Here is a 24,424-nt window from a genome sequence, read left to right as displayed (position 1 = left end):
ACGAATCTAAGGGTGGAATGAAAGGCGGATTCCTTGTTTGTAATAATTTTGGCCATTATGCGAAGGAGTGTTCGAATGGAAGGGACACATCACTTGATGAAGAAAACAATCATTCTAGGGACATCTTCAATGATCGAAGGAATGATAGGTAATGCAAGTCATCAAGGAAATAGCCGACTCTTCGAAGAAAGCAAGGAACCCCAGGTATGAAGAATCAAATGTTGTTTCTGATAAGATAAAGAAGCATTATCTTATATTGGCCCTCTCCTCCAGACTCTTTGGGAATCTGGCTTATTGATTGTAGTGCTTCAAGGCACTTCATCGTTAGAAGGGTGCTCTCTCTAATTTGGTAGAGATGGAAACACTCGTGGGATTATACTTGGAGTCAATGCCACCTATCCCGGAAAGGGTGTAGGGAATGTTACCTCTCAATTGAATGAGGGTAACTTGATTCATTTAAAAGAAGATCTTTATGTACCTAATCACAAGAAGAACCTAGTGTCCATTTCGGCAATGGAAGTCAAAGGTTTCAAGGTGGCATTCATCAATGGAAAGGTACGTGTTTGAAAATAAAATTTTCAAAGATTCTTTTACTCATGGGTTCAGTGTTGGCAATTTGTATCGAGTTGCAGGATGGTCCATTGGGGACCATGTTAGCTGTCACATGTCATTTATAGCACCAAAGGTCTACTTATTATGGGGCCCTACCTGATGTGAGTCAGATGGTGACAAGGATGCCTGAATTTAAAAAGAGCATGAAGGCACATGTCTGAGATGTACCAGAGGAAAACCTTACAAGGGGACCATTCCCCTCATGTAGCAGGTCCACTGGTTTGGAATAACCTGAGGGGTTTGAGATTCATGATGGGGAATCTCATGTATGCAGGTGGAAGAAAGCCCTCTATGGCTTGAGGCAAAACACCTCGGGCTTAGTATGAGAGGATTGATAGCGATCTGATGAAGCTGAGATTCACTAGGAGTGAAGCCGATCCAAACCATTTCTTGAAGGTTGTGGATGATAGACCTCTCACACTAGCACCTTATGAGAACGATCTCTTTCTGACAAGTGTAGACCCTCTCATTTGCAAAGGTAAGAGGGAGTTGGATTTCGGATTTGGAATGGTAAACTGCAAGCCCGTGACTACCTCGATGGAGCTTAAATTTCAGAAGTTATGTGATAGTGATGCCGGACCAAGTTTGGGAAATGTCTCTGAGTTTCATAAACTCATTCGCATTGATGTTCTTGGTGAACTTCTGTCCAGATATATGTTTTGCAGTTAGCATGTTGGGCTCATATTTGGTTGAGCCTCACTGGATTGGTGCCAAGAATCTTCTGAGATATCTTCGGGGCACAATCTCTCATGGATTGAGATACACTGTCGGAAATGTGAAGCTGCATGATTATTCGAATGCTGACTGGGCAGGCAATGTGGAGGATCGCAAGAGCACTTCTGAGTGCTGATTCTCTTTGGGTTCTGCTTCGATATCCTGGATGAGCAGGAAGCAGAAGTTGGTTGCTATAAGCATCGCTGAGACCGAATACATAGCTACGAGTATGACCTCATGTAAAGCTGCCTGGTTGCGGAAGCTCTTCAGTGAGTTGTTTGACACATGATGGATACCACCATGATCTTCTGTGTCAACCAGAGGGGGATTCGATTATTGAGGAATCTTGTATTCTATGATTGCTCCAACATATAGACATCAGATACTACCTTATCTGGGATATGGTACATCGATGAGCAAGAAGGCTCCATCACATTGGGACTGATGTGCAAGTCACAGACATTCTGTCAAAGCCTCGAGGAAAGGTCAAATTTGTGACTTTCCGAGAATGACTTGGAGTCGTTGAGAGACCCTCTTATGAGGGTCCTACATGATGCATGCATTGAGCTCTAGGAGCTCTGGGGGGCTTGGGGTACTTCTTGGAGCAACAAGCGACCATAGGGCGACTCACCCTCCCCTAATGGTGCGTTGTGTACAGGGTGAATGGTTCAGCCTTCCCCTGTGATACCCCGTGGCGACTTATGGACAGGATGAGTGGTTCTCCTGTCGAGGCATCCTACCCATGCAGTCTGGGACTCATGGGAAGTACCTCTCATCTGGCCAATGAGTAGGGAAATGGGGTTAGGGACCATAGTAGTACTATCGATGGACGCATCGTTGTATCTACCATACTCCCTATGCTAGGATGACCTCCATTGTTCTGGAATCAGTATGAGTGGTTTGAGACACTCTCTTTTGATATTGATCTGGGATCAATGAAACTGACTTCGGATCAATAAGAGTGACATAACTCACTCTCTTTTGGAACTGATCTGGGATCAATAAGAGTGGTATGACACACTCTCTTCATATGGAACTCACTTCAGGTTAGTAGAGAATGGTGTGAGACATTCTCGATCAATTATTCTTCTTCATGGTTTAGCAGAGCAGAGCAGTGCAGGGCACTGTTGGCAGAGATAGTACAGTCTGGCAGATGGATCAACAGATGGAGTTCTCCCTAGTTGAGAGGGAGTGTTAAAATTGGAAACTAGGGCCAAAATCCATGTGGGTCATCTTATTTATGGCAGCTGATATTTTTCTTGGATCCCTCTCATCGAGAGGTGTAGGATTGATCTAAAGATAATCCGATTCTGATAAGTATCCATGGTGATATGAATTTATTTGTGTTATGGGACAATTCATCAAGTTCGGCCAGCAACCAAAATAACCCCTTCATGTGCTCAACGTTTTAGTATGAAAGGAGGTGACTTGATAGTAATTTCTACAAACACTTCACTCTTGATTTCTCTCCACTTGTTCTGGGTTTTAGTGGCAAGAGAAATCTAGATGATGAAGCCCTAGATGTAGGAGGATGCCCTAGCCGTAGTCCTAAGGAGGATGCCCTAGCCGCAGTCCTAAGGAGGATGATCTAGCCGCAATTCAAGGGAGGAGACCCCTACTTCTATACGCTGCCCAACCTGCCCTCTATGCTGCCTAAAGGAGAGATATAGCAGGCCTATTCATGTTGCCCAAATACGCAGGTGCCCTAGCCGCAGTTAGGAAGACAGGCCAACGAGTTTGAAGGGATGTTTTCAGGTAACAGAGTGCTGGAAGGAGGGCCGAAGTACCATGCTGGAGGGCTGAAATAGTAAGGGACTGATCTGGGCTAGTAGACACAGGGATTCCTCCTGAAACAGGCCGAGTAAGGGACTGTTCTGTTGTGATTAGGACGCAGGCCTGTAGGTGCTGTTTTGAGGGTCAAACATAGAGTTGTAGGTGCCTCCTCAAGCAGCGAGGTCACATAACTTGAAGAGGAAAGGAGGCCGCATAATTTAAGGTGTGTTTTGGGCATGACTATTGGGTTGCTGTAGGTTACAGTGGGAGCCCTAACCAGTGACCAAAACACTGCCCATAAACAGAAGTGCAAAAGTATGGTAACTTGTGCTTTGACTTGTTTGATTGGAAAGGTCTCTTCATTGATGAGGAGATTCTATATACTGCCACATAGGAGCAACAATGACTAACAGTGGGACAACAGTGCTAGTAGTGTGACAACATGGTGCAACAATGTCACAAGGCATAACAATGCCACATGACAGCAACAATGGCATGGTACAACGAGACAACATGACAAGCATGGTGCTGCAAGCACATTGGGACAACATGACAAGCATGATGCTGCAAGCACATTGGGACAACATGACAAGCATGGTGCAACAAGCACATGGGACAACAGTGGCAAGCATGGTGCTGCAAGCACATGGGACATACAGTATGGCAACATGGTTCAGCATGCCACATGGGACAACAATGTGGCAACATGGTGCAACAATGGCACATGGGACAACAATGGTACATGATGCAGTACAGTGATGGGTACAGTCATGATTAGTGAAGCATGATGAGATGCAACATAGTGATAATGGGTGGAGCATGGTGCAGCACCGTGAGTTGCAACATGATGATGAGGAGCATCATAATGATAGGTGGAGCATGGTGATGGAGTCACCTGGGAGTATCAGTTAAAGCAACATGTCTTCAACTGAGTTCAACTACCTCATGTATCATTTACTTAGAGATGATCTATCCTTTTATTTAGATAAGTCAAAGTGTTGACTTCTGTTGTATATGTACTCTCTCTCTCTCTCTTTGTTGAACTATTGAAGAACATATAAGAAGAATTGATCAAGGGTTTCCCCACATTGGGGTTTGTCCCTGGCTAACGCCACATCTTATGTCCTCTTGTCTTGGCTTGTCTTCTGCAATCTATGTTTATGTTCTATCTGCAATTTACTTTAATGCTGATGTGATTGCTAATTTGGAAAATATATTGAGCTAACTATGAAAATTGAAATAAATTGCTCTAAGCATAGAACATAACTAAAATTAACAGAGGTTGAGATTTCCAGCAGAGGAGGCCGAAATAACTAGTGCAAGTAGTTAGTTTTCCTGGTGCGTATAGCAGAAGCAGTGTTTCACTTCCAGTTGTCGGAAGAATTACCAAAGGAGGTATGATTAGCTTCAAGACGCAGAGGGAGGTAGAACGACTTGCAGGGAAGTGATCCTGAAAGCTATGCAAATTATCCAGTGGTTGCAATGTGCATTTCTGGGTAGCATTGCAAGTGCTAGAGAAGAGTGCGAGTGGTCAGTTCGATTTGCTGGAGGGAAAAATATTTTCCTAGATTATTTTGCCAGTTGAGAAAATTTGTATGTCGAAGGTTCACCATTTTACGACAACCAATTGAAATTCTCTATTTTGTTGAAGAATAATAAAACCCTCATTTGATGCACTGTTTTTTCATTTAGGTTTTTTCTAGGTACGATTGTTCAAAAATATTGGTGTCCAATTATTTTGTGTGTGCATTATTTTCTCAGTTCCAATATTTTATTTTCACAGTGTTTTTATTTGTGAAGAATTGCAGTGATGAGTTATTCGTTATTTGTTGTAATATTAAATTACATAAGACAAATAAACTGTGTAAGTTAGGAGAATAATATCCAATTACTATGATTCATGGAAATTTCACATTTTCTTCTTTGGGATATCTTCCCTACCATATTTTTTCCTCTTATTCCTCTCTACGTATGTTGTTTATTTCCATATTCACTTGCTATTTATTCATATAGCTATCCTTGTAAGGACCATCAATCTTGTTTCAGTTCATATTGTATAAAGTCCCATGTTGCTTTTAAAAATTTTGAATACAAATATCAATTGTGTTCTATTATATAATCATATTTTATGAAATGATGTTGTGAATTATTGTGTAAACCATACTTTTATAACTTGTACGGGTTGGAAATGCCATTAATATATCTTTTATATAAAAAAATAAAATTTATTTTTAGTTTGTTTCTATTTTCCCAGTCTTTCCCGAGGCGAGTGATATACCAGCTGACTATTTTCCGAATAGGAGTCCTGCATCATTGGTATTTCTTCCACATCTGTTCCATAAATAAAGGCTATAAAAAGCATTCCGAGTTCCTAAGATAATATTCACCTCCCTAAGGAGATAGAGTGCTCAATTAGAGTCTTGACTTCCAATATGGATAAAATACGAACTATTTGGGATATATGGGAAATGTGAGGTTTAAAGTCCAAAGGCCACTTCATACCAAACCATATAAATGATGAAATGATGACATGCCCAAAAATAAATTTGGAGTGAATGGGGGCATTATATGTAGAAACCCTTGACCTAGAGAAGCAGGCAGAAATACTTCTAATCCAATAAAAAATTGGTGTAAGCCCCGTTGACACCCTTCATATACACGGGGTCAGAAAAATTTGCAACATATTCTGCTTAAAATGTGAGTAATTTGATAGGGTGCCACTGTGCAAATAGGCCAGGTTCAAACCCCCGCAGGTGTAGAGTCCTGGTATGTGTTTATGTGAATGAGGGTGTTTGAACTTTGTCCTCAGTTTCCCTCCATCATTAAAGGGGCTTAACACATGTTCAACAAGCCAAATTTGTTTAAGCAAATCTTAATAGAATACTTTATCCCAATATACCTTGATATATATATATATATATATATATTTAATTGGAGAATTTCAGGAGGTTAGGTGCCATAACGCACAACGCCATTCAAAATTCAAATCAAAGAACCTTCATATAAACATTGCATTTATAAAAAATCTTCTGGGTAATATATGTGTCTGAATAAAAACATTAAACTACATAGCATCATCAGTGATAATATTGAAATAATTGAGATGAAAAGACACATAATCAGTAAGAGCATCCTCAGCAAAGAGAACTGCAAATCATTATGTATCATGCAGTTAATGTGCATTATATCATAGCACCGCATCCGAAACTGATCTTCGATTTAGGCGTTATTTTGTTAGCACTCGGTAAGGCATTCAAGCAACATGCGAAGTCTTGCATTAAACTGAACTCTCTTCTTTTATATATATATATCTTTTGTTATATTATGCTTTCCGGTTAACTTTTCGACCAGATTGAAATGGCAAGACCAGGCTTTGCTGGACCTCTAAGTTATAATGCAGTGATAAATTAGTTCGTTCTTCTACATTTTTTTTTTTCAGTAAGAGTTCGTTCTTCTACATGGTGAAATACAAAGATGAAACTGTAAATTATTTTCTTGGAATTCAATAAACATTCGATTATATCAAGTTCATCCTTGTGCACCATGAAATACAAGGATTCAACTAGAAATATCCTGAATTGCAAGCAGTAATTTTTAACAAACTTTGCTAAATGGCCGTGACCGTTACACTCCCAGAGTGGACCTTCTGTTTGACATAGTTATTTTTGATAAAGCAAGTGCCCCCATCTTTCTTTCAAAACTTCATAAGATTTAACGAATGGGACAGCTTTTATCCTATGCACCATTGAAGCTTCTCTGCCTTCTAGCTTCTTGATTGTCACGTCCTCAGTCACAAGGCCTAGCCTTAGTAGAGTTTCCATGGCCTTATCAATCGGCATCTCAATCTACATAGACCAGAGATTTTTCATATTAATAACAGCAGAATACATCAAGTAGATAAGGACTCAGACGTCAAGCAACAAAGTTCATGCACACATAGCTCCACCCACAAAAGATCATAGCCCAATCAACAATAAGAATATTTACAGTGTTCTCTTTAGATGTGTTTGATTATCTTTGAAATACCTGCTCTTTAAATTTACTATAAAGGAAATGCTCACATAGGTCAGCAATCCTTTTCCGACTCCCCACCTGCAAAATGGACACTATAAAAGTTCAATTATATCTAAAAAATACTAACCTATTGAATACATCTGGAGCTGTTATATTAATACCCACCAACTTATTCCAGTCCATGTTCATAATTTAGTACAATTTTGTAGTTGTAGACATTGATATGAAGGGTATTAATTACTGTTAAACGAAAGTGATCTCAAGGAAAAACACAATGAAAGGAAAATTGATAACGTATGAGTCAAAGTCCTTTTTATGATGACCATGATGACTATTGTACATTGAGACCAACTTTGGTCTGTTGGAGCATAATAAAACAAGCATGACTAATCACTTTGTTTGATTACGTGGTTTTAACAATCAAACAAATTGGAACTAAAATTTGAGTTTTCATTGATTTTTATAAGTTAACGAGTTATGGAGATCATTGGTATTAAAATGTTTTGAAAATGGGATTTAATGTTTTTGTAGACTAGGTATTCCAACATAAAGTGATTTTCAGCCTCTATTTGTCTTGCAGATTTTCACAGATTCTTTCTACCCAAGGCATTTTAGGTTTAGTCCAATGCCCTGTTTTACTATGGAGCTCATGAGAGTTTGTTGTTATATTTGTAGTATTTATTTTCTTCTTTAAGTTGGCTACAATATAAAGATAGTTTTGATCTTCTAACTTCAGGTTAATGACTTCTTTCTAGTGAATCAACTTTTTCTCATTTTCATTATGTTACCTCCCAAACCTGCACTTAAGTGGTAAAGCTCTAAAACTAAAATGCAAGCAAAGGGAAACTTAGAGGGGCTACCCACTATCAACATAGGGGATCCTTATATAACCTTAGGTCAGCTCTCCCCCAGCGTGTTACTACCAAAAAAATGTGAAATCCAATTTGCACTTTTCAACAACATTGCATAGGTCATATGTATGATGCTTGTTGCCGCAAAATATAGCAAGCCTTGGAGAGGGCCACCATACAAGGGTAAAACTAGATCAAGTGACAACAATGGGGTAGTGTCCCACTGTCGCCACAACCAAAATCCCCTGCTCTTTACGGATTTTCACCAATGGGAGGAGTCTCAATATGTGAGAATGTCACCTAATGGATATTCTAGGGTTAAGGTACAAGGTGACTCAACAAGGTCTTCTACAAGAAACGCACAATCTAGTTAAAGACTCCAATAGGAGGTAATTCACTTTCTTGAAAGAGGCCTATCGAATAAAGCAAGAGACCTAGAGGTAGATTAGTAAGTTGAGTGTTGGGTTGGCCAAAGGTCAAGGCGAGGAAGGGTTTCCAACAATGTATATCAGCAAGATCAAGGTACATGAAATCCTCAAACAAGCCCCTAAGTTGAAGCAAGACTAGACTAGGGTTTTACCTTAGGGCAAACAACTAGGGCAAAGATATTTATGGACAAGATTGAAGTGGATGCCCATCAAAAGAAGATATTTTGTGCCAAATACCCTCCTCTTGATGTTTAGGCTCTCCAATCCCACAAATGTACCTTGCCTATGGATTTGCACCAAGCCCTAGTTAGCTCACTTAGCCTTGAGGGGATGAATGTGAAATTTCCATAATTGCAACAATTGGAATTTAATCTTCTAACTTATGTAGTTTATTTCTCTTCAAAAAATTAATTCGGAAAATAACGATTAATTCACTATTGCAATCTTCACAAATAAATACGGGAACTGAGAAAATAATGCACACACAAAATAGATGACACCAATATTTTTGGACAATAGTCCTTGAAAAAACCCCAATGTGGGGAAAAACAGTTCTAGAAATGAGGGTTTATATTATTATTAATTCTTCAACGAAATTAAGAAATACATCAATTACTTGCCTCTCACTGGCAAAGCTTCGACATACAATTTTCTCCACTGGCAAATCAATCTGGAAACCCAAGTTTCCTTTGCAAAATGAAAACGACCTCCCTCTGCCTATTCGCACCTCCTAGTACGACCTCTCTACAGATAGTTTCGACCTCCCTTCCTATCACTGGAATACTGGAAATTCTGTGGAGAATTTCTTTGAGAATTCTTTCCTCAATCTCTTTGTTGAAACCTTGTTGTTGGTGTCTCCCTCTGCACCCTTGCTCTCACTGCAAATTGCACCACTGAGTCTCTGTTGTGTTTTTTCCAAGGCCCCATCAACTTGCTCTTATAATCTCTCGTTGAGCAACCAATGACCACGATCTAATCACAATCGATGGCTAAGATCATCTTGACCCCATCAAGTGACTTTTCTGGAAGTCTCTAGAGAAAAATCAATTTTCCTCAATTAATATGATTTAACTAATCAGTTTTCCTAAGTTAGACTTAGGAAAATATTTAAGAATTAGCTAATTAATCTAATTGAGGTGTTTTTTATGAAACTTTTTCTGGGTATTCAAGAAAATGCGTTACTTAGCCTCTTAGACACCATAGAGGCTAGAACCCATGTCCGTTGCTACCAAAAACTAACACTCCCTCTTAGCGAGGAAGGTGTTCTCCACTACTCCAATGTTATCTCGAAGTAGACAAACTTTGCCTTAGCCAAGGCCTTCATGAGAATATCCACAACTTGTTGATCTGTGGGAACATGCTGTGGCCGAACTGATCCACATTGTATACAATATTTGATGAATTAGTATCTTATGTCGATATGCTTCGAACTATCATGAAACAATGGATTCTCAGAGAGCTTGATGCAACTCTGATTATCATAGTAGATACTGGTTGAATCCATCCGTAGACCAAACAAACCCACTACATCAATAAATTTTTGATGATCTTTTAATCTCCACTGTCGAAAATAAATATTATTGAGGAATTTTCGCATTTCTCATTAAAACCATTTTTTATTAGCTCAAAAATAGTTATTTTGAGCTAATTTCCTCAAAAATTTGACTTTGGCTTAACCACCAAGGTCCAAGGGTCCAATTTTTCTTGAAATATCCAATATCACCTTGGTGGAGGACTTTCAAAAATTAATTTATTTTAGACCCACGAATTTTTCCACTTGGAGAATTTAATTTATCTAACATTTTAATTTTTGACTCTAATTAATTAATTTTCTGGCTTAGAATTTCATTTTATTTTGTCCAGAAAAATTAATTAATTGACTTATGAGGGGATTAATTATTTTTTCCACCCTCTAATATTTTAGCCATGGTGTCTAAGTATGAGGGACCATGCACTAAAATATTTTTTACATAAGATTTTACAAATTCAACCCTCAAAGGGGGAATACCCATTCATTATAGACCCTCGAATAAATACCCAATTCTGTGACACAATATGATCTAGTAGACCAAGTGATTTGTAATAAAATAATTTAGCCAAATAGCTTAAATTATTCCCAAATCACTTTTACAATAGACTCGACTAAAACACTAGGACTCACCTAAGACTTCGACGATAAATTCCACCCTAGCTTTGGAGTGAGGTTGGAGGGAAAAACTTTGCCGATCATCTGTGTTTAGAAACACAGACAAATTAGTGAGACGAAAAACCTCCTAGGATGAAATTCGTCGCCAAAATAATAGGCTTACCTAGGTTGTTACATAAATACACGGTCTTACTAGCATCATTTACGTTATAATTTTTCATAATGGGTTTACGATGACATAGAACAGACTGTTGGCTAATGATTTTGACTTTGAAAAGATTCTTTGAAGTCCTTGGATCCTGCTTCCTTCGAATGTTGAAAAAATGGGTGCAACATATGGCCCCATATGGGTACACATTGCTTCAATGCTGCAATGTGAGAATCCCAGAATCCTGTAACCAAGAAAACAAAAATCCATCAAATAGATATTCATTCAAAATCAAAATCATCATGCATACATAGAATATCTGCTGGAATACAAGTCTACTTTAACAAACTGAAAGGTACGAAACATAAGTGCATAGAATAAAACTAACTAATGATATAAATGAAAAAAGGAGTGGGTTTAGAGATACTATACAAAGGATGCCCCATGGCATCAGATGTCATCTCTGTAGTACAGTTTGAGCATCTGCCCATTTGTTGGCAGCTCTACAAGATCGCCTTCTAGAGTATTCAGATAGAAAGAATTTGCTCCAACGATTCCTTTGATAATATACGGCCCAAGCCATAGACTGTCGAATTTTCTGTGATTGTTGGGCTTCTCATTTCTACGATCCCATAATAACACCATGTCGCCAATTTGGAGAGATCTATTCTGGGACAACTTGTTGAAATTTTCCTTTGTTCTAGCTTGTCCTTGACATAAATTATCAAAAGTATTTCTGTGAGCCTCATCAAGTTCCATAATTTGATCAATTCTTCTTTGTATTGCATCCTTATTATTTGTAAATTGTTGCAGGAGTTGATAAGCAAGAAGCTTGAGATGAATTGGTAAGGTAACTTCCAAATGTTGGAATTTCTGAGTCTAACTGTTAGAAATCCTTCCTGTACTTTCTGATTTATTTCTTCCTACTTGTTCTGTTAATTAACAAGTTATTTACCATGTAAATACTGAAAATAAATAAAAGTACAGTCTCAACACATATAGATCATCAACTGAAGGAAAAACAAGCACACAAGTGACACCATTATTTTTGGACTAATGTCCCTGGAAAAACCCAATGCAGGAAAACTGGTGCAACTATCTGAGGGTTTTATTATTAAGCAGTTTCAGAATACAATTTGGGTGCCAGAAATGGCTCACCCAACAGAGAATGCCCTCGGCAGTAGTACCTCTCAGTCGGAGACAAATATCAGCCCCAATCTACCCCATGAAATCTCCCAACGTCAACCTCTAGGGTCTGCGTCAGCCTCTCTGGCCCAACGTCTACCTAGCGTCAGCCTCTCTGGGCTTTGCGTCAGCCTCTGGAGCCTCTGCGTCTCCCACGCTGGCCCTCCTCAGGCTCTGCACAGCTCCTGGCTGCCTCTGCGTGGCCTCTAGCTGCTTCTGCGTGGCTTCTAGCTGGCTCTGCATCAACCCTCTCCCGGCTTCTGCACTGATGCTCCCGATACTATTTCTGCCTCTCTGCTACTGCATTCAATGCCCCTCAGCTGCAACTCTGATCACTCCTTCGATTTCCTCAGCAAGCCCTGACCCAAAAAATTGAATTCTTGATCATATTGGTGTGTTCTCCAAGTGACTGTCAAACCTTCTCTTATACTTTTCTCGTTGACAATTCAACGACCGAGATTAAGTCCCTAATCAACAACTAAGATTAGATCTGGCTTGATCCATGACTTTTGGACCATTCTAACTCAATTTTATATTAATTCACATTAATATTTTATTTTTCCTAAGTTTAGACTTAGGAACTCCATTAAAAATATTAATTATTTTAATATCTCCAAAATCGCTTAAAATCTGCCCAAACCATTTCTAGGTATTGAAGATCTCATGTGCATTAGCATCTCCACCAATTTTCGTGGCTAGAGCACATCTGATGCTACTCCAAATCAACACGCCCTCTTAGCGAGGATTGTGCTCTAGTAATACTCCTCACTGAGCATCACCCTGATCATCTGGCATCAGTCCCTGTGCTGATGCTAGGCCTGTTGCCCAACATCCTCTACACTGCTGCATCATGTACTGCAACCCATGGCCCTACCACTGCCACTGTTGCATTTGTACGCAACTCCCTCTGCATCCGTGTTGCTGCCCATGGCCTTGCCACTGCCACTGCTACATTTGCACTGTAATCCCTCTCATCATGTTGCATCGTGCTACCCATAGCACTGCCACTCCTAACTGCTGCACTGCAACTCAGTTACTGAGAAGTAAGTAACTGATCTCCCAACTCTGACATCTCCGTCAAGCTAGAAACACTCCCGATGTTGAAGCTCCCTCTTTTATTGACAAGTGCTCCCTCTCTGACCTCTACGTTGTTGCAACAACTCTGTGCATCTCGCACTGCTGCCTCACGTTGTCCTGGGACTCCTGCACTGTAGCTCCCTCTGTTGCTCCATCTGCATCTGTCTCTACCGACATCCGCCAGTCCTGCTACTCCTCTTCGGGGCTCTCGTAGCAAGGTATAATCCAAGAGGTTGGGTACCTCGAGGATCCTGCCCCTCATCGCTTGTAGTTCGTCTGACTACAACTCGATGTCTCCCCACTTCCTCTCAAGTGGCGCATGAGCACTCATGGCACAATCATCATCTGTCTCCACTTCTTTCTCCACCCTTGCTGGCGTAGCCTTGGTCTCAGAAGCCTCTCCCTTGCTCTTCTTCCTCGGACACTAGCTTGCATAGTGACCCAGTTCCCCACAGTGGAAGCATTTGACCTTGGAGAGGTCCTTCTTCTTTCGTTTCTCCTGCTTTCCCTCAGATGCTAGGGAAACATCCTCCTCTTCCTCCTTGAATGCCGTTGCTTCCCGCCTTGGTTAGCCTTCTGATCTCTTCTTGACGAAGAGCAGCCCGCAGTTCCTCCCAATCTGAAAGGGTTGACCTACCCAGTATGCTATGGACAAATACCTCCCAATCCTCTGAGATTACGTTCAATGTGGTCCTCACCAACATCTCCTCATCCAACGTGGCCCCTATGGAAGTCAGCTGATCCCGGATCTCCTTCAATCGACCGAGGAAGGTGTCTATCTGTTCTCCCTTCTACATCTGGTATGACCGCAGCTGATTTTCTAGTAGCATCTTCCTCTGCACGGAAGTATGCTGATACAATTTTGTCAGGGCCTCCCACATCGCATTTGCCGTGTCCTTTTCAGCAATATGTGGTACTACATGGTCCTTGACCCCGTCAAGGATGATGCTCTTGGCCCTCGCCATTGCCTCCTCGTACTTTTCGTTCTCAACCGAGTCAACTGGGATCGCTATCGTGTTCAAGGCGAAGTGCTTGAGACGATTCCTGTCTAGAACGGACAAGATCCTGGCCTTCGAGACTATGAAGTTTGAGGCTCTGTCCAGTCTGTCCTGATCTCTTACCCCATTCACTGCGATATTGTTGCTCCTCTTTCGACTCTTTTGAGTCTCTCTATTTCCCTCCTGGAAGTTCTCAGTGTGACTCCCTCTGAGCATCAATTTCCCTCCTAGAAACCCCTCTACCAATGTCGATATGCCCCCACCCCGATCGTTAGTGTAGCTGCACCATTGATCCAGATTTCTTGGCTAGAAATTCTCAGCAGCAACTCCCTTCTCTTTGGTCTTGCATTGTTAGGTACTGTTTTGACCACAGTACCCCACCAGCTTCACTCCGCAACTTACCCACAGCCTCCTATGTCCCAACAAACTGAAGGTTAGAGCCTCTAGGCTCTGCGCAATCCTGACACCAGCAAAATCCGCACCTCCTGGCCACGGGTGTCAATCCTTCCTGACGAGAAAGATGATCGAGCACTGCGTAGGTCAGGTCTGCTCCTCTCTGCCACTGCGCTGATCCTCTTCCTGACTCGAATTGATGACGCAGGCACTGCGCACCCCTTCCTTGTTGCTTTTCTGCTAGGAACAACTTCTGTCACTCGGGACAACTGTTTCTGCTGCTGCTGCTCTGCTTGGCTGATGCACTCAGTTATCCTGTGATCTGCAACCACGCTCTGATACCACGTTGGAATTTCGAAGTCTAACTATTAGAAATCCTTCTTATACTTTCTAATTTATTTCTTCCTACTTGTTTTGTTAATTAACAAGTTATTTACCATGTAAATTGTTAGGTCCCTATACTACTAGTGTAACCCCTTAATGTTATTAGTACAACCCCCTTATTATATTTTTGTGCCCATGTAGTCCCCATATTGTTATTATTGTGCCCCATAGAAGCCCACTATTGTTATTATTGTGCCCTTACATTCTCATTGTTATGTCGGCTCTGATTATATTATGACCCCTTAGACTCCTATATATAGAAAGGAGGTCTTGTCATTTGTATCATCCAAGAATTGTTAATTTGTGTAATGTAAAGGAGGTTGCCCCCTCAAAGAGGCTTATTTTGAAGGCGTTTATCTATCTTTTCTATCTTTTTGTGAGCTGGTTTCATAACATTTGGTATCAGAGCTTTGGATTCTAGGGTTTCGCTGCTCCAAACAGGTCATCGTGGAATTTTCGCTATAACTTTTTCACTACGAAGTTTCAGAAGCTAAAAAAAACCCATTTGAGAAGAAATCGGTCTGAACCTCGGGTCCAAATTTCAGATCTTGTATTGCTATATTTTCAGAGATATGATCCGAGGAAGTTAGGGTTTTTGCAAGCTCCAGAATTTCATCTCAAACAGGTCATCGTGGAATTTTCGCCATAATATTTTTTCTACGAAGGTTTAGACTCTGAAATTAAAACCCATTTGAGCCGAAATCTTGTGAAGCTCGGGTTTGAATCTCAGATCTTGTCTCGCTATATGTTCGGAGATATAATTTGAGGAAGTTAGGGTTTTTGCAGACTCTCAAATTACATTCTAAACAGGTGACCTTGGGAAAATCGTCATAACTTTCTCTCTGAGCAACAAATTGAAATTTTGTAAGAAGTTACAAAAAGAGGACGGATTGTAGTTTTCTGTGTAAATTTTTCAGATCCGAAGGTCGAAACAGTGACACGTGGCACATCGTAAAAGTTCACTATACTAAAACATTATATATTCAGGTCATCATAGGAGATTGGGCATAACTCTTTCTTGGAAAATCAAATTCTGATCAGACTTGCGGGGTTAGAAAGAGGACTCAGAGGGCTACTGCAAGACACAATTTCAGAACTTGGAGATCTGAAAGTATAGAGTTACAGTCATTTCAAGATCAAGCCCCTCAAATCAAGAAAATGCGATATGAGGAAGTTTGATGGCAAGGATCCGGTAAATTGGATACTACAGATGAAACAATATTTTGATCTACATGAGGTTCAACTGTTACAAAAGGTACATATTGCATCTTTATATTTAGAACCGAATCAATTTCTATGGTATAAAGGGCTTTGTTCTCGTAAAGCACTTGTTACTTGGTCAATTTTCACAGAAGAAATGATAGCACATTATGAGCATACAAAGAGTAACACCTTCTTTAGCCAATTGATAAATCTCGAACAGAAGGGTTCAATGGCAGAGCACATTGAGGACTTTCAAAATTTGAATATAAGGGTAAATGATATTCCAAAGAAGCAAAGGATTGATGTCTTCATAGGGACTTTAAAGGATAACATCAACATGAGGTTCGTCTTTGGGAACCTGATTCATTGGAGAAGGCATTCCGATTGGCAAAAAAAATTGAAAGCGAAATTATGGAAACAAAGAATCCCACCACTCACGACTATAATTATGGAAGTGTTTTTTCTCCTAGCCTTCCACAACCTACAAGGCTTACACGACAACAATTGGAAGAAGAAAAAAAAGAGCTTTGTTACAATTGTGATAGCAAATACACTAAAGGTCATAAGTGTGTTGAGAAGAAATTATTTTACATAGATTGTGAAGAGGAGGAAGAAAAGGAACAAGAAATGTCGAAAGAAGAGGATATACACCAGGAACAAACCCTAGAAAAAGAAGAAATGAATCTGATCATATCTTGTAATGCATTGGCCGGAATTACCACTCCTCAAACTATCAATATAGAAGGACATATCAAGAAGAAAAAGGTTCAAGAAGTGAAAGATCACATCGAGAAAGAAGAAATGAATCCGACCATATCTTGTAATGCATTGGCCAGAATTACCACTCCTCAAACTATCAAGATAGAAGGATATATCAACAAGAAAAATGTTCAAGAAGTGAAAGATCACATCAACCATCAAGAAATGAATCCGACCATATCTTGTAATGCATTGGAAGAAATTACCACTCCTCAAACTCTCAAGATAGAAGGACAAATCAAGAAGAAAAAGATTCAAGCAGTGAAAGATCACATCGAGCATCAACAACAAGTTCTCCAACTTTTAATGGATAATGCCACTTTGGTGCAGAATTGAATGAAATAATAGGCAGATCAACATCGCAGTGAAAGAAGTTTTGATCTAGGTAATTGGGTATTTTTACAGCTACATCTCAAGTAAGCTATTTATGAGAAGGAAATGTTGTCAATACTACATGCACTTAAGAAATGGAGACCTTACCTAATGGTAATACACTTCAAGGATGAGGATGTGGAAGCATTGTTTTGTGCTATTTCTATTATCCAATCAGAGTGGATAAACGAAGCAAGGGATGAATGGAAGAAGGATGAAGAAGTGTGGCCACTCATTCATAAGTTGCAGAAGATCCTAGTTCAAACAATATTACCAAAACTTGACGAGGAAGGAAAAATCATATTGGAACTTGGAGCAGTCACAGAAACAAGAACTTGACAACTATGAAATCGATCAATTCCAGAGTATCTCATCAAGTGGAAGAACTTACCCGCTGAAGATTCCACATGGGAGGACAAGAATTTTATACAGAAGCATCAAGAACTACTCAAGCGCTGAGGACAACACTTTTTGAAGGAGAGGGGCATGTTAGGTCCCTATACTACTAGTGTAACCCCTTATTGTTATTAGTACAACCCCCTTATTATATTTCTATGCCCATGTAGTCCCCATATTGTTATTATTGTGCCCCATAAAAGCCCACTATTGTTATTATTGTGCCATTACATTATTATTGTTATGTGGGCTTTGATTATATTATGACCCTTTAGACTCCTATATATAGAAAGGAGGTCTTGTCATTTGTATCATCAAAGAATTGTTAATTTGTGTAATGTAAAGGAGGTTGCCCCCTCGAAGAGGCTTATTTTGTAGGCGTTTATCTATCTTTTCTATCTTTTTGTGAGCTGGTTTCATAACATAAATATTGAAAATAAATACAAGTACAGTTTCAACACATACAGATCATCAACTGAAGGAAAAACAAGCACACAAGTGACACCATTATTTTTGGACTAATGTCCTTGGAAAAACCCAATGCTGGAAAACCAGTGCAGCGATTTGAGGTTTTTATTCTTAAGCGGTTTCAGAATACAATCTAGGTGCCAGAAATGGCTCACCCAACAGAGAATGGCATCGACAGTAGTACCTCTCAGTCGGAGACAGATATCAGCCCCAATCTTCCCCACGAAATCTCCCAGCATCAACCTCTAGGGTCTGCGTCAGCCTCTCTGGCCCAGTGTCTGCCTAGCGTCAGCCTCTCTGGGCTCTGCGTCAGCCTCTAGAGCCTCTGCGTCTCCCATGCTGGCCCTCCTCAGGCTTTGCACAGCTCCTGGCTACCTCTACGTGGCCTCTGGCTGCTTCTGAGTGGCCTTTAGGTGGCTTTGCGTCAACCCTCTCCCGGCTTCTGCACTGATGCTCCCGGTACTATCTCTGCCTCTCTGCTACTGCATTCACTACCCCTCAGCTGCAACTCTAATCACTCCTTCGATTTCCTTAGCAAGTCCTGCCCTAGAAAATCGAATTCTTGATCAAATCGGTGTGTTTTCCAAGTGACCATCAAGCCTCCTCTTATACTTTTCTCATTGAAAATTCAACGACCGAGATTAAGTCCCTAATCAACGGCTAAGATTAGATCTGGCTTGATCCATGACTTTTGGACCATTCTAACTCAGTTTTATATTAATTCACATTAATATTTTATTTTTCCTAAGTTTAGACTTAGGAACTCCATTAAAAATATTATTTATTTTAATATCCCCCAAACCGGTTAGAATCTGCCCAAACCATTTCTGAGTATTGGAGATCTCATGTGTTTTAGCCTCTCCACCAATTTTCGTGGCTAGAGAACATCCGATGCTACCCCAAATCAACACCAAACCATAAACAAGTTCAAAAGGACTTTTCCCAATAGCTCTTTTTTTGTGACCCTGTCAGCCCATAATGCATATTATCCCCAACAATCTTTTTAATAATGATTATCAGATTTTTGTTACTTGAATCAACAAGACCATTTCCTTGGGGATAATAATTTGAAGAATGAGACAGAGCAATTCCATACTTGAAGCATAAAGAAGAAAATTCAGAAGAGTTGAAAGCTTTGGCGTTGCCAGTCGTAATTTTGGCAGGAACATCAAAACGAGTGATAAGCTGATTCTCAAGGAAATCCAAGACAACCTTCTTTGTGGCATGCTTTGGCGGAATGGCTTCAACCCACTTTGTGAAGTAATCTGTTGTAGTCAAAATCCACGAATAGCCATTACTAGAATTCTGGCTAAATTTACCAATGAAATCCAACCCCCATTGCTGGAAAGGGGCTTCTGCTATAACTAGCTGAAGAGGCAAGGCTGCTAATTTTTGCTTTTTTGTGAACAATTGGCATTCCTGGCAATTTCTGACAAATTTATGCACATCTGAGAAAATGGAAGGCCAATAATATCCAACATGCAAAATCTTGTGGGCCGTGGTCTTTGCTGCAAAATGGCCCCCACAAAATCTTGCATGGAACTCAGTGATAAGCTTCTTAGCTTCATCCTCACCAATGCACCTGAGTATTATCCCATTTGGATTTCTCTATCCAAGTCCATCTTTTAGAATACAATATTTAGACACTTTTAATCTGAGGGCCATCTTTTTATGAGCTACTAAGTGATCATGACATGTTAGATTTGTCTTGTTGACCACTACGTGTCAACAACCCATAGCAGTACAGCCCCTTTTTCGCAAAAGGGATAATGCCTGATCGATGTGTTTGTGCCACCCAACTATCATCATCAGCTTGATCATTTTCTTATAATGTAAACCCAGTCTGCATGTGTATAATGTAAATAATCTCAGCAGATCTATGTCGTGTATGTAATTATCTAGGTAAACCTACTTTTCTGGTGATGATCTACATTCTGGGAGGTTTTTTGTCTCACCGATCCATTCTCAGATGGTCAGAAGAGTTTTCCTTCAGCCTTACCCCAAAGCCGGAATGGATTTTGTCATTGGGATCTTAGGAGAGTCCTAGTGTTCTAGATCGAGTCTATGTAAAAGTGATTTGAGAATAATCCTAACTATTTGGTTAGGTTATTTTATTACAAATTGCTTGGTCTGCTAGATTATATTTGTGTCGCAGAACTAGGTAGTCTGTGAGGATCTTTTGTGAATGGGTTTCCCCCCTTGAGATGTAAAAAATATGAAAATCATGATGTAAGGTGTCTTGAGAGTTGGAAAAATAATTTATCCCCTCATAGGTTAATTAATTAAATTTTCTGGTAAAAAATTAATTAAAATCCTAAGCTAGAAATTTAATTAATTCTAGGTCCTAGGTAAATTTAAATTCTCCGAAGGCAAAATTCGTTGGTCCTTCAAAATTAAATTTTAAGAGGTCCCAGGACTAAGGTAAATTGATTATTTTGCTAAATTTTAAGCCTTTGGTCCCTGAGATTAAGTCAAAGTCAAAATTTTGAGGAAATTAATTCAAAAATTTAATTTTTGAATTAACTAAAATTCATTAAATTGAAAAATTCGAATTTCCTCAAAAATTTAAAATTTCGAAAGATGAGATTAAAAAGAATTTTGATCCTCATCGACGGCCGAGATTGCTTTGACAAGGATCACTCAAACTAGCTGTTGGAGGATTTATCTTTAAATAGAAGGTCATTTGTCAGTCAGTTCATCCGATCTCTGGATCGTGTACTAAGCGAAAAGCTCTCTTGTAATATTTTTATGAGCAATAAAGAAAGACCTTGGGGTTAATTTTTGCTGGTGTTACTCTTCGTGGAAACACTGTAAGATGTGTCATTTTCATGCATAGATTTCTTTTTAGCCATTGATGATAGCTTTCTGAAGAGTGATTTGAGTACAAGTATCGTGCTCAGTCGCTGGAGTTTGAATGATAATTTAAGTTTTGAATATAATAGCAGGTATCTCTATTTATCTAAATTTTATTATCGTTTTCTCACTCCATGTTGATAGTTGAATTGATTTTTGCAGGAAAGTCTTGATTTTTTAGATCATCAGGCGTTCAGGGAAGTTCTAGTTGAACCAGCCAACTCCCGATTCGTGTTTTCTAAAGAGCCTAGCTTAATTTGATCTTGGGCTTATCTTAAGATATTTTTTTTGGGTGATGCATGAAGGGTTTTGAGCTCGGTACCTCTTCTAAAATTCAAAAAATTTAATTTTTTCAGTGCTAAATCGATAGATCTGGCTGTTGAGAGCCTCAAATTATCAGATCTGGGAGCGGAGTTGGACTCGCACTCCTTAGATCTGATAGATCTGCCATTCATGTATATAGATCTGTGATTACTTTCAATTTTCTGACTTGGGTTTTATGGGTTTTAGTTTTTTTTTTGTCATTGTATATATCGTTTGGGTGTTTCTTGTTGTCCTGCAGCTATAGATTTGAAGCAGAAAACTGTGCAGAGTCTAGATCTAGGCCTTGGAGGGTAAGATCTAGATCTCTGGGGTTCATCAACATCATTTTTGCAAGGATTTTATTCAGACATTTTGCAGTCTAGGGGTTTAAATTTAAATTCAAATCTGGAAATTTTTTAAGGGTTTCACTGTTAAATCTGAAGCAAGTGGATTCATATTTTAATTAAGATTTCTGGAGAGTTTTTAAAGGGTTTCTGGGCCACCATTTTGCTAATTGGTTCTTTGATTTGCTGCTTGGTTTTTTTTAGGGTTCACTATGCATTTTGATTTTTTTTAGAAACCTTTCTACCACAACTTTTCCTTGCTGCGTTTTTTCCTCCTGCATTCATCAAATCCGCAGCCCTCCAACCTGCAACCCCTCCGCTGCCAGAGCATCCCATTGTCGTTTTTCCTTTCCTCCATCAAACGCGGCTTCCTTCATTGTCTATGCACTCCCTTTCTCTTCACCCTCGACATTCTTCACGTGTTTTTCATTGCAGCGCCCTACGCATCTCATTTGCTCAGCCGTCCCTTTCACACTGTATCTTCTGCCCTCATCGCAGTCCCTTCTCTCTCTCGCTAGCCATCATTTGTTCGCAGTGTCTCCCTCACGCAGTTTCCTGCAAGCTTGCTCCTGCTCATCGAACTCTCCATTCGCTGCTCTAAAAGCCTCCGTCCCTGCATAAATCCGCGGACCTGCAACTCAGCTGTCCTCCTTCCGCTGCCATCGCTCCTCCCTGTCCTCAATTCGTTGCTCTTCCATTATCACATACCTGCAAGCAAATGCCGTCGAGTTTCTCTGCCGCCAGACCTGCAAACCACAACAACAAAAAATGCATTCGAATTTTTTTATTTTATTTCATATATGCTATGCTTTAGTTTAGGTTAGTTCTTTTATTTCGATTTGTATATTTGTTTAGGGTTTGGGTTTAATTTTTATTTTTTTATTTTTTTAATTTCATTCAAATAAAACTTAAGTTAGATTGATTAAAAGTTTAAAAAAATTTTGATTTTGTTTTTATCCGATTTTATTTCATTTTTTATTTTTTATTTATGATTTTAATTTTGACCCAAAAAAATCTAAAAATATATAAAATATAAATTTTCTTTTGACATTTGATTTTTTTTCTTCTTTTTTATTTATTTATTTTTTATTTAAAATTCTAAAAATTTTAAAAATCAATAAAAAATAAAAAATCCTAAAAAAATAAAAAATTTAAAAATGAAATAAACTAAAGTAAATTAAAGGAATTGTTTTAACATTAAAAAATTTTAACGTGGCCTACGGCCCATTAAAAATTCGATTCATTAACCCTTTGATTTATTTTACTTATTCATTTTTCACATTGAAGTTATTGCCTAAAGAATAATTAAAATTAAAATTTGAAGTTCCTTAGTGTTATTTGGTGATTAAATGCGTTTTTGATATTTCTCTATTGTCAAGTGCAATAAATGTTTTAAATCATATTGATTGTTGGAGAAAGTTAATTGAATCTAGATTTGGGCAGTTAATGAAAATCATTTTAAATCTGGAATCTCTTGCATGTTAAAGTTTCAGGTGTTTATATTGATCATTCATGATTGTCACTATTCTGCACATATTGGAAAATTATTCTGGACGACTTGTTTTCTTACTTAATCTGCGGTTAATTGAACATAAAGGCACTGGTCTATAATTATCTCTATCTGGTGGTCGTGTCTTGGTTACATTAGCATTTAATCTATTCATCTGAGTTAATCGAGATTCATTAAGTTGTCCATCTTTAAAATCTCCTAGAGCCTTTGTTTCACAGGTTACCTTCATCCATTTACCTTAGGGATTACCCCCCTTGACTTGCCTAAGAGAGAGTCTAAACGGAATGAGTAAGGATCAAGAGTGACATCCCTTACTCTGAGCATTGTCGCAGTGCCTAGACACTTTGTGCAACAACATGTCTAATAATAAATATTGTCCGTATACCATTTGATCCTTCCCAACTTCTGAAGCTCAGTGGAGATAGAAGGTTCAACTATTTTATTCTGGAAAACCATCTCTAAAGCTTTCTCATTACTTTCTGTTAACATTTGAGCTAATCCTTGACCTTTGACAAGCTTGGTTGGTCTAATCTCAAGATCATATTTCTGAATTTTAGTTACCCATCTGGCACAAGTCCCTAAGCAATCAGTTTGAGTCAATATATCTTTGACAACAGCATGCGGAACAAAAGCAATGATCTTGGAATAACCCACATATGTTCTGAAATGCTTAAGGGACTTGACCAATGCATAAGCTTGTTTTTCCATAATGCTATACTTTAATTCTGAATTCTGCAAAGATTTGCTCATGAAGGCTATTGGCTGCTCATGACCCTCTTTATTTTTCTGTCATAGGACACCTGCTATAGCATCTTCGGATGCAAATGAAAAATACATAAAGTCCTTTAAATACTAACTAGGACAGTAGCTTTAGCTATAGCATCTTTACTATCCTAAAATCTCCTTTTACCCTCATCTTTCCAAACAAACTTTGCATCATTTTTCAACAAACACTAGATAGGTTTAGCAATTTCCGCATAGTTTGGAATGAATCTCCTTAGAAAGTTTGTTTTTCCTAGGAAAGACTGAAGGGACTTAAGATTATCAAACAGGGGAATCTGCTGAATAGCTTCGACCCTTTTAGGGTTAATCTTGATACCATCTTTGGAAATGATGTGTGCTAGTAACTTCCCTTCGGCTACCCAGAACACAAACTTGGCAGGGTTTAATGATATGCCAAATTCCCGACATCTGCCAAAAACTTGCTTAAGATGGTTTATATGGGCCTTTCCATCTTTTGAAAAAACAGTGAGATCATCTTGGTAAATTTCAATGATTTTGCCAATTAGTTCCAATCCATGGCCCTTTGGAAAGTAGCCCCTGCATTTGTCAACCCAAAAGGCATTCTGAGATATTCAAAGGTACCCCAAGGTGTGGTGAAGGTAGTCTTATGGATATCTTCTTCCTTAACCCAGACCTTATTGTAGCTTGAAAATCCATCCAATAATGACATCATACTGGATCCTGTTATCCTCTGAAGCATATTTTCCATG

General features: G+C 39.1%; 1 protein-coding gene across 1 annotated transcript in view; it reads right to left on the bottom strand.

Annotated features, from left to right (window-relative positions):
• Positions 1 to 6,451: 6,451 nt before the first annotated feature.
• Positions 6,452 to 24,424, bottom strand: part of LOC149218262 (uncharacterized) — a 595,146-nt gene continuing 577,173 nt past the window's right edge. The window contains exons 12-13 of the mRNA XM_089386517.1: positions 7,126 to 7,191; positions 6,452 to 6,944 (exon numbers count right to left, since the gene is read on the bottom strand). Coding sequence (XP_089242643.1) covers positions 6,759 to 6,944; positions 7,126 to 7,191 — 252 coding nt within the window. The 3' untranslated portion in view covers positions 6,452 to 6,758. The remainder of the gene's footprint in view (positions 6,945 to 7,125; positions 7,192 to 24,424) is intronic.

Source organism: Pinus tabuliformis, chromosome Q (assembly GCF_031772625.1).
Source record: "Pinus tabuliformis cultivar Carrire ecotype Pingquan chromosome Q, CPIR1, whole genome shotgun sequence".
NCBI lineage: Eukaryota > Viridiplantae > Streptophyta > Pinopsida > Pinales > Pinaceae > Pinus > Pinus tabuliformis.
Note: the sequence above shows the minus strand (reverse complement) of the source record. Positions and strands in the feature narration are given on the sequence as shown.